We start from the raw sequence: 11,062 nt of genomic DNA, 5'->3' as shown, positions 1-11,062 counted from the left end.
CACCATCAAGTTGAAAAATTCTTAAGTCAAACCACCATAAGTCGAGGACCATCTCTATATGACTCTAAGGTTTATTATAAAGCTACAATAATCAAGACAGTGTGGCATCAGTGAGGGGAGAAACACATAGATTGATGAAACAGAATAAAAAGTTCAAAAATAGATCCACCCAAATATAGTCTTTGTTTTTTTGTTTGGTTTGGTTCGGTTTGGTGGCTGGCCATAAGGGGACCCAAGCCCTTGACCTTGGAGTTACAACATCGTGCCCTAACCAACTGTGGTGTAATCCTGCCCAACTATGCCAATTGTCATGCCAGGCTAAGGCCTGGAATCCTGTTTACAGTGCCAATCGTCTAGCTCTTAATCCTGTTTGTGATGCCTATTGTCTAGCTCCTCAACCACGACTATGCCAGTTGTAGTGCTCTTTTACCTGCTGGTGATCCTGCACCAACTGGGCCGATTGTTGAGCTAAGGCTGGGTCTGGAGCCCACAGACCCCTCAAGCCCATTCACAGACTGGGTCGCAAACCCTTCACAGGCCAGGCTGGGTAACCAGACCCCCTTCACACAGGTCTATGACCTAGGTAACTGGCCAAGGTCCCTGGAGCCATAGGTTGGAAAGCATAGCTGTGTGGGGTGGACTCCCGAGGCTGATGCCCACCCACCTACTTCACTTAAACTTCTCTCTCTCTCTCACTCTCTCAAAAATAGCAACAAAACTAAAAAGATACATTGGCACACATGTGCACTAACTCCACACACACACACACACACACACACACACACACACAATTTGCTTACAAAGGATGCTGAACCACACCCAACCAGACCCGAGGTGAGGGCCCTGACCAAACTATTCTATTTTCCCAACACCAACTGAGCTAACTGTCCAGCCTTGGTCTTTGATTTTTAATGATGGTTCAAAAGCAATTAAGTGGAGAATGCACAGTTTTTAAAACCAACGTAATTGGAACAATAGGACATCCTATGCAAAACAAAACAAAACACCTCTACCTAAATCTGCCAATTATAAAAAATTTATTCAAAATGGATTATAGATCTAAATGGAAAACATGAAACCATAGAACTTTTAGGAAAAAACATAGAGTGAAATTTTTGTGACCTGGATTCAGACAAAAAGTTTGACATAACACTCAAAGCACAACACACAAAAAAAGTGATAAATTGGACATTATCAAAATTAAAATATTTTGGACTGGTCAGTTAGCTCAGTTGGTTAGAGTGCAGTGTTATAAAACCAAAGTCAAGGGTTCAGATCCCCTTACCAGCCAGGCACCAAAAAAATAAAATAAAATAAAATATTTTGCTCTGCAAAAGACACAGTTAAGAGAATGAAAAGATAAGCTACAAACTGAGAAAAAAATTGCAAACCACATATTCAGTAACTAATGTGTCAAGAATTAACCAAGAAATCTTAAAACTCAACACTAAGACAAATAATTAAACTTTAAAAATGGGCAAAAGACTTAACAGGCACTTTACCAAGAGGACATATAGCAAGTAAGTAAATGAAAATGTGTTCAACATCATTAGCCACATGTAAATGCAAATTAAGATAACAATGAGATACTACAATAAATCTATCAGAATAGCTGAAATAGAAAACACCGACAACACTAACTGCTATCAAGGATGCAGAACAATTGCAACTCACATGAGCTGCTAGTGGAGGTACAAAATGGCATATTCATTCTGAATAGAAGTTTGTTACAAAATTTTTTTTTTTTGGCAGCTGGCTGGTTTGGAGATCTGAACCGTTGACTCCAGTATTATCAGCTCCACACACCCCCAATTTAGCTAACCAGCCAGGCTTCTTACAAAATTAAACATATACTTATCACATGACTTGACAATCCCACTCCTGGATATTTACCCTACGGAAATGAAAACTTAATGTTCATACAAATTACACAAATGTTTACTCCAGCCCTGTTCACAATCATCAAAAACTGGAAACAAACCAAATGACCTTCAGTGAGGGAATAAAGAAACAAACTGTGCTGCATATATGTAATGGAATACTACTCAGCAGTAAAAATAAATAAATAAATAAACTGGGGTGTCCAGTTAGCTCAGTGGGTTACAGCATAGTGTTATGCACCAAAGTCAGCAACTGCAACTCACATGCTTTGCTCGTGGAGATGCAAAATGGTATATTCATTCTGAATAGTCATTTGTTACAAACTTTTTTTGGTAGCCGTTGGATAAGGGGATCCAAATCCTTGACCTTGGTATTATCAACACCGCATTCCAAACAACTGAGCTCATCAGCCAGCCATGTTTCTTTTTCTTTTCTCAATTTTTTCTTTGCAAAGATGTAAGCATAAGCTCTCAATGGCTTATGTTATTTACATGCTTCTGATAAAGTTCAAAGGACAACCATGTATTTCCTGGAAAATCTGGAAAAAAAAAACAGATTGAGAAATTTTCTGTTACTCTCTCTTCCCTCCTTCTGCTCCTCCCTCCTCTCTTTGATTAAATAGGCCCTAGGACATCTTTTCAAAAAGACTCTCCCTGTGGTGTTCAGAATCATTGCTAGAAAACTGAAACATCAGACTCTCTCTCCAAGATGTACCTCAGTGCTGCGAATCACCGCATACCTCTAAGTGATGGAAATAGCATTCCCATCATCGGGCTTGGTACCTACGCGGACCCTAACTCGGTAAGCTTATCTCTCTCTCTCTTTTTTTAACACTTGCCTAAACCATAATCTGTAATTAATTTTGAGTGGATCTCATTGATTTATGTTTTGTAATAATTAAAGCACCCTCTAGGGTCTACTGTATACCTGAATGGATATTGAATTAAAGATCACAGTATATCAGTTTATGTCTAAAAATTAATTTGGATTAGAGAATGAGCTCTTTCTGCTTCCTTTACTGAAGTTCAGTGGAATGCCGATTACTAATCACGTGATTACATGGCACATGAGATTTGTGAGTTCGTGGCTTGCTTGTGATTTTTTTTAAGTTTATATTTGAGAATTCTTGGTTCACTCTAACAAACACTCAGTGAATACCAGCTGTGCCCTAAGCACTGGGCTATAGAAGCTTCAAACGTGAAGAGAGCAGTGTCTCTGCTACCTACGGATTAAAAAATCTAATAGAGGAGGCAGACTCTTTAACTAGTAACTGTAAAACAATCAAGTTAGGGGTCAATTCTGTCTTAGAACTGTACACACTGTCTCTCTAACTCAACATGAAAACTCAGAAAAGGGAATACTTAAACTTGACCATGAATTCATGCATGCTGAATTCATGATGATCGGCATGGTGTTGATAACACCAAGCTCAAGAGTTCGATCCCTGGACCAGCCAGCAGCCAAAATAAATAAATAAATAATACAGATAAATGAATTTGGCCATGAGTATTGAAATTGGTTTCTTTTAAAACATGGTAAAGTTTATGCTTATAAGAAGATTATCTTTCCTCACTGTAGTTTAACATTTAATGCTGAGTATCAGAATAAACAGTGGCGTGTGTAGAAATGCTACTGGAATTTGAGTGCTCTTGTATGAATGAACTCTGCAAAGCTTGGTATGAATTTGCCAGGCAGAGAAGCAAAGCTGAAGCAGGACATTTTAAGAAGAAAGGGAAGCATACAGACATGAGAATGTGTGATTTGTTGGGAAGGCCATGGTCATAGTGGTGAGCACATGGAGTTGATGAGGAGGGTGATGGCAGCTGGGTCTGAAAATGCGAGTTGAGACTAGATTGCCCAGAGAGTTGGAACATCATTTTACACAAACGAGAAATTGTCTAAAGTTTAGGAGCAAAGAAATGGCATCATGAGGTCTGTGCTTTTGAAAGCTAACTCTGATAGCAGCATGAAGAATGAAGGACAGAAGAGAAATGAACCACTGGAACCAAGAGTTCACACTGGTGTCACAAACCCACAGTTCACTTTAATTGCCCACTTCCCTTGTTTTTCCTAATGCAGAGGAAAATCGCCCTTGGAGCAATGATATGAGACTGTGTTCTTGGCCCCTTCCTCTTCTTTCTTTGCACATTGTCTCTACGTGACCTCATTCATAATCTTGGCTTCAACCAAATATATGCAGAGACTCCCAAATCTATATTTCCTATTCTGTGTGTTATATCTCCCCCATACAGCTATGGACTGGCTACCACCTGGGACACTTTTTAAAATGCACATTCTTGGGCCTCACCTCCAATTTACTGAATCTGGATCTCTAAAGGTAGTCTGAGAATCTGCATTTAGCAAGCTCCTCAGGTAATTCTGATGTACAACCAGGTTCGTGCTCTACCTTCCACAGGCACCTCTAACTCAACATGACAAAACTACTCACCATCTCTCTGTCCCCAAACAATACTCCTTGCAAGGGGCACTGCCACTCCCAGCCACCCAAGCCAAAAACTGCATATATACCTTCATTCTTCCCTCTTCCTCATCTGTCCCCTTGTCCCCTACACCCAAATGACTGCTAAATCCTTGTAGATTTTTTCCTCAAGGAACAGTTCCCCAATTCACATCCTACTCTATATCTCCATTGTCACTTCATTGGTTATGATTTTATTTATCTTTGGGCTATTCTCCTAGTTTTGTCTCCTTCCAATTAATTATCCAGACTGGGCCTTCAGGATTGTTCTCAAACCCAAATCTGCAGTCATCCCCCTGCTTATTCATTTCAATAGCTTCCTATCAATTACAGGGTAAAGTCCACACTCATTACCTTGCATGCAGAGTCTTTGTGGTTTAGCCAAGACCTGTCAGCCCAGCTGCATTGACCACCACTCTCCCACCTCTCCCTATGTGTAAAACATTACCATAATTCCTTGAATAACTCTCCCATCTCCATGCCTTTGAACACATTGCCCCTTTCCTGGAACACCCTTTCCTTGGATTTGATCATTTGTCTAACTTCTACTAAACCTTCAAGACTCAGCTCAAGGAATACCTCTTCTTAGAAACATATCCGTACTTTGCACCTCCTACCTGCTCACATACCCGTGGTGCTCGACTCTGCTGTAGCACTTATCACACTGCACTGTGAAGTCTGCAGTCTTCAGTCTCTGCAGTCTTCCTCCCTAGACTGTGAAATCCATTAGGAAAAAGACCATGTCTCGTTCAGCTCTATATTCCCAGAACAGTGTATAGTATGTGTGGGTGTTCAGCTAATGCTTGTCAAATAAATAAATGACTTTCTGAGAAGAGATGTACATGTATGTGTGTATCAGAGGGTATGGAGATGTAAATGGATACAAAATAATAGCTAATGAACACTTAACCATGTGCCAGGAACTCTAAGTGTTTTATAGTACATTCGTTTTCTAATATAATCCTCACAACAGTATAAAATAGATACTAGTTAACCCCATTGACAGATAGGAAAACTGAGGCTCAGAGATATTAAATAAATTGCCTCAAGGTTATAATGCTAAGGGACAGAGCTTGGATTTGAACTCATATACTTTGAGTTCAGATCCTATGCTCTGAATTCCATACTATATTGCCTTTTATAAATATATCTTGTATCAATGAAATGCAGCTACAAATTCCCATGACTTTCTATGCGTTTTTCTGTATATAAAAGTATCTAGGAATGTGTGTGTGTGTGTGTGTGTGTGTGTGTGCACGTGTGTATTCTGAAATTCAGTGGTGCTTAAGGAGCTATGTCTACCAATAAGTAAATAAGTATTATTAAGTACCTATTAGGTGCCCAGTCATATTAAATGATGTGGATGGGAGACATTCAAGAGTAGTCAAGTGTCATTTCCCACAAAGAGTCATAACTTCTGTCAAAGAGCAAAACTACAACAAATTTAGTTAAACACCTCATTTAGCTTCATTGCAATTCTAGAACTGGGCAACACATTATTTCATAAAATAAAGTGTTCCAATGAGGCTGGTAAGTGTTCCGGTGAGGCCTGTTAGCTCAATCAGTAGACTGTGGGGCTGATAACACCAAGGTCAAGGGTTCCAATCCCCATTCCACCAGCCCATTAAAAAAAAAAAAAAGAATAAGTGTTCCAATGAGCCAAGCAGAGGTCAATTTTATAAACAGAAAAAGGCTAAAGAAAGCAGAAACAAAGAAGAAAAAGCAGATTGGTTATTTCAAAGTTACTTTCCTTGCAAGGTGGGGACAGGGAGACAGAACAATAGAAAAATAACGGATTAGTTAGCATCAGGTTACTTCAGGTTATCTCTTCTGTGTAAGGATTAAAGCAGAAGGAACTTCATTATCACACCTATTAACGATTTAAACTGGCCTGTTTGGGAAACTGGCTGTTATCTCTTTCTCCTGATTCCTCGGAAGGTCAAACCACAATCTAAGTGATGTAAAACTTAGAAATCACTCCATTTTGATTTTTAATCTGGTCTTTTGGGGTCTAGTGCAGAAACTTAACACTTCCGAAGATAAGACATTCACCAGTGAGAGAATAAGAGGAATAACTAGGGGAAACGAAGATAATGTATGCACCCCTTACCGGGCAGCATATCCAGGTTCTTGGTTCATGAAAGAAGAGTCTTTCATGGACCGGCAAGGGGAAAAGAAGAGGGAGACAGAGAAATGGAACGTGATAGAGCTTTATTACCAGGTGAAAGTACGTGCCAAAGTGCACAAGCATCTCTGCCAGAGAGAGACACACACACCACCGACCTTGTCCATCCTCTCCATCCCACGTGCAAACTCCCAATGGCCTCCACCTATCCCCTCCTGTCCCCCCTAGCGCACAGGTCCTGGACGATCCAGTCTGAATATTTACGAGCAGCCTCCCTGGGATGTGCCCCTATTTTATTTCTGCCTCACATCCACCACATTTGTGATTAGGAAGATTGCCAGTTGTAAGGTAACACATGCGGTTACTCTAACGTGAATCAGAAACTTTAATATGAAGAAAGAGACATAACATGTGTCTAGAAGATTTGGGGTATGGGAGGGGGTAGAACTGGAGTTGAAGGGGCAGATGGGGAGGGGACAGAACAGAGCATCTCTGAGCAGATTCATGGCTCTCTGCTCCAAGTGCCACACGACTGACAACTCCTTAATCATCCACTCCAGGGCTGATGAGCCGGAGGCGGGGACCCATAATAGATAGTTAATACTTATTTACTTATGGGTAGACATAGCTCCTTAAGCACCACTGAATTTCAGAATACACATGCACACACACACACACACACACACATTCCCAGATACTTTTTTTTTTTTTAAAGATGACCGGTAAGGGGATCTTAACCCTTGACTTGGTGTTGTCAGCACCACGCTCAGCCAGTGAGCGAACCGGCCATCCCTATGTGGGATCCAAACCCAGGGCCTTGGTGTTATCAGCACCGCACTCCACCGAGTGAGCCACGGGCCGGCCCCCCAGATACTTTTATATACAGAAAAATGCATAGAAAGTCATAGGAATATGTAGCTGCATTTCATTGATACAAGATTTATTTATAAAAGGCAATATAGTATGGAATTCAGAGCATAGGATCTGGACTCAAAGTATATGAGTTCAAATCCAAGCTCTGTCCCTTAGCATTATAACCTTGAGGCAATTTATTTAATATCTCTGAGCCTCAGTTTTCCTATCTGTCAATGGGGTTAACTAGTATCTATTTTATACTGTTATAAAATAATCCACAGAAGCCTCCTGTATTAGTCATGGTTCTCCAGAGAGACAGAATCAATAGGATGTTATAATTATATGAGAGGGATTTATTAGGAGAATTAGCTCATGTGGCTATGAAGAAAAGTCCCACAATAGGCCGCCTATAAACCGGATGCCGGTAGCTTGGCTCAGTCCAAGTCCAAAGGCCTCAGAACCAGGGAAGCTGATGGTGTCCTTGGTGTAAGTTCTGGAACCCAAAAGCTGAAGAGTCTCAAGCTCTGATGTCCACGGACAGGAGAGAAGAATGTATTCCAGCTCCAGCGGATCAAGTGGATTGGGTGGTTCCCACCCACACTGAGAGTGGGTCTTTCACACCCAGACCACTCAGACTTTCATACTAATCTCTGCTGGAAACACCTTCATGGACACACCTGAAAAGATAGTGTTACCAGGTTTCTCAGCATTCCTTCATCTAACCAAGCTGACATCTAGAACTAACCTTCACACCTCCCAAACAGATCCTTCTGTCTCTCTCTCGATAGCTTCATCCAGTTGTGTGTGATAGGCAGGAGGTTTGAGTCTTATTCCTTTTTTCTGCTTTGATAGAAATTAATTCAGTTTCTATGCATACTAGCCCATAAACTTAATGGTCCTGTTTTATTCAATATTTTTCAAAAACTTCAAGTGTGACTCAGGAATGCTACCCAGCATACAGATGACACAAATCCAATACTAATGGTAAATATTTTGGGTAACTGGTAACAATTCAGTTCAATAAATATTTATTGTGTGCCTATTGTGTGCAAAGCATTCTTCTAAGTAACACGGGGTTCAAAACAATGAGCTAGAAACAAGGGATTTAAAAATCTGTAAGTGGAAGGACTGAAGGTAGAAAAAATAAACATACATATAACTAAAATATAACAGAATTCCCATACCAGACAGCCACCACCAAAACAAACAAACAAAACAAGTGCCTTTTTAAAAATTTATTTATTTATTTTGGCTGCTAACTGGTATGGGGATCTGAACCCCTGACCTTGGTGTTATAACTCTGTGCTCTAACCGTTAAGTAACTTTTTAAATAGGATTGAGTTCTTCTTTTGAAGATAAAAATTCCAACATTTTCGTTAAAGCAGGAAGTATGGAACAAAGAAGATGAATGGTTTTAAAGAAGCCCTAAAAACATTCTATTAACATAATTAAGATAATAATAGCAACTCACATTTATTGAACATTTCTTATTTGTTTGCCACAAATGTTTTGTGTTTTGGGTGCATTTACTTCAACCTAACAACATGTCTTTAGTATAAGCATTCTTTTTATCTTCATTTTTTGGAAAGGAATCTGAGGCTTCAAGAACAAAGTTCTTATCCAGGATCAAAGCAAATTTTTGGTAGAAACAGGTTCATAGCTTAGCTTTCTACCCATAGGAGAACCATTGATGGTGGAGCTCTTAATCATTATAGGCAGAAGAAAGGAGAGAGAATCTGCCAAAAGAGCAAGTTTTCATTATGGCGAAAAGTATGAGAGCTAGGAGAATTAGATAAGAGAAATCACGTTGTAAAAATGGAATTACTATAGATTTAGAAAAGGAAATTTTTCGGGGTTCTAGGTAGCAGTTCATAGGGAGAATTTATGAGATCAGGAATGTAAAGCATTTTTGTTGTTGTTGTTATTTTGTGGCTGGCTGGTATGGGGATCTGAACCCATAACCTTGGTGGTGTTAGGAGGCTGAGCTCTAACTGAGCTAACCAGCCAGCCCTCTCGGATGAGATTTCTACAGCTGCAGCAAAATTTTCAGAATCTGAAGAGTAAGCCAAAGGCTTTGCACAGGGGGCAAAGAAGAAGCCCTTGACAATGCCAGAAGGAGGCTTAAACATTCAAGCAAGCCATTTGCCCCTGAACTTGGGGAGGTGGGGGGCACAGGGCTCAGGCCCCCTTCTCAGGAATGGGCCATCCTTTAAACAACAAATGCTGCACATCAAGCTGCAAGAATGGGTTGGGGGAGGCAGATATATAAAGTAACAAAAAATGCCAGGGAGAAAGTGTAAGATTATAATTCAAAACTAGGCTGGCTGGTTAGCTCACTTGATTGGAGTTGGTGCTGGTAACACCAAGGTCAAGGGTTCAGATCCCCATGTTACTGTTATCAGACTCAGGTCCAGCTGTCCGCCCCCCCTGAAAAGGAAAGAAAAAAACTCAGAAGTCAAATGGTTGGTGTTAGAAAAGCAGATGTATTCAGGTGAAGGAGATGGCCGGCTGTGCCATCTCAAAGACTTTTTTACTTTTTTACTGAGGGGTTTTTGAAGGAAGGGCTGAGGGAATGGAATGTGAGAGGTGAAAAGCAGGAGAGCAGGAGACGTGAGTTACGAGGGGTCCGTGTCTATGGGTCAGGTACAAGGTCTCGCCAAGGCCTCATCTGGTTTCTGTTCTCATCTTTGCTATTGTCTCAGGCCCCTGCAAGGTTTTGATTTGCGCTGGTGTACTTGGCTGGTGCCCAAGGTCAGCTTCAGTCCTTTGGCCTTGATCATGTCTCAAAACTCTACAAGTCTCAAGGAAAGAACTGTTAGCTTTGCAAAGTACCAATTAGCTTCTCGGCCTTGTTTTCCTACTAAGTGAGCGAGATAAGAAAGTCAGGGGATGGGAAGCAAGAGTGGAGAGAAAAAAACTGTCCTTTTTAAAATCCTCTGCACCCTCCATAGCCCAGGCAGCTTTCGGTCCCAACATGGCTTCAGTCCTGCTCACTCCAGCATTACCAGGCCCATAGGTCTGGCTACCTGCCCTCTTACAAAAACAAACCACTCAAAAGTCAAATGTTGGTGAAAATGCAAGTCAGCTTTTATTCAGGAATACCAGTGACTTGAGGAGAGATGGCAGGCTAACCCATCTCCTCGTTAAACCTGGAGAACGACCAGACTAGAGCCATGTCAAAGACTCAGATATTCTGAGGGATGATTAAAAGAGGGGCTAAGGGATGATTAAAAGAGGGGGCTGAGGGAATGGAACGGGGGAAAGGAAAAGCAGGAGGGAGGGGCACGTGAGCCGCCGGGGCTTCCAGCAAGGTCTCAGGCATAAAGTCTTGCTAAGACTGTCTGGTTTCTGCTCCCATCCTTGATGCTATCTCTGGTCCTGCTGGAGTGTTGGAATTGGCAGAGCTTTATTGATGTCTTCCTTGGTTTCCCAAGGTCTGCAAGTTTCCAGCTTTAGTCTGACTGGAAAACAACCTTACATTTATGTAAATAATGTCATCTTGACCCATAACCAAGGTTCAAAATATCAAATCACAATGGGTAAAGAGGCAACTCAGAGAAATGCATGCCAAGAAAAAAACTGTTTAGTTTAGTGTCCTTTTAAAATTTTCCCACAGCCCATGTGGTTTTAGGTCCCAACATGGCTTCAGTCTTGCTGACTCCAACACTTGCACTGGTGAGCCACCAAAAAAAAAAAAAAAAAAAAAAAAAAAAAAAAAAAAA

General features: G+C 40.9%; 1 protein-coding gene across 1 annotated transcript in view; it reads left to right on the top strand.

Moving 5' to 3' along the window:
* Positions 1 to 2,308: 2,308 nt before the first annotated feature.
* The window catches only part of LOC103585218 (3-oxo-5-beta-steroid 4-dehydrogenase-like), a 45,749-nt gene continuing 36,995 nt past the window's right edge, over positions 2,309 to 11,062 (top strand). Inside the window, exon 1 of the mRNA XM_008566125.1 lies at positions 2,309 to 2,682. Within this exon, the coding sequence (XP_008564347.1) occupies positions 2,590 to 2,682 (93 nt within the window). The 5' untranslated portion in view covers positions 2,309 to 2,589. The remainder of the gene's footprint in view (positions 2,683 to 11,062) is intronic.

This window comes from Galeopterus variegatus, unplaced genomic scaffold (genome assembly GCF_000696425.1).
Source record: "Galeopterus variegatus unplaced genomic scaffold, G_variegatus-3.0.2 Scaffold223, whole genome shotgun sequence".
NCBI classification, from domain to species: Eukaryota; Metazoa; Chordata; class Mammalia; order Dermoptera; family Cynocephalidae; genus Galeopterus; species Galeopterus variegatus.
The sequence above is the reverse complement of the archived record's forward strand: the minus strand, read 5'-3'. Positions and strand labels throughout refer to the sequence as shown.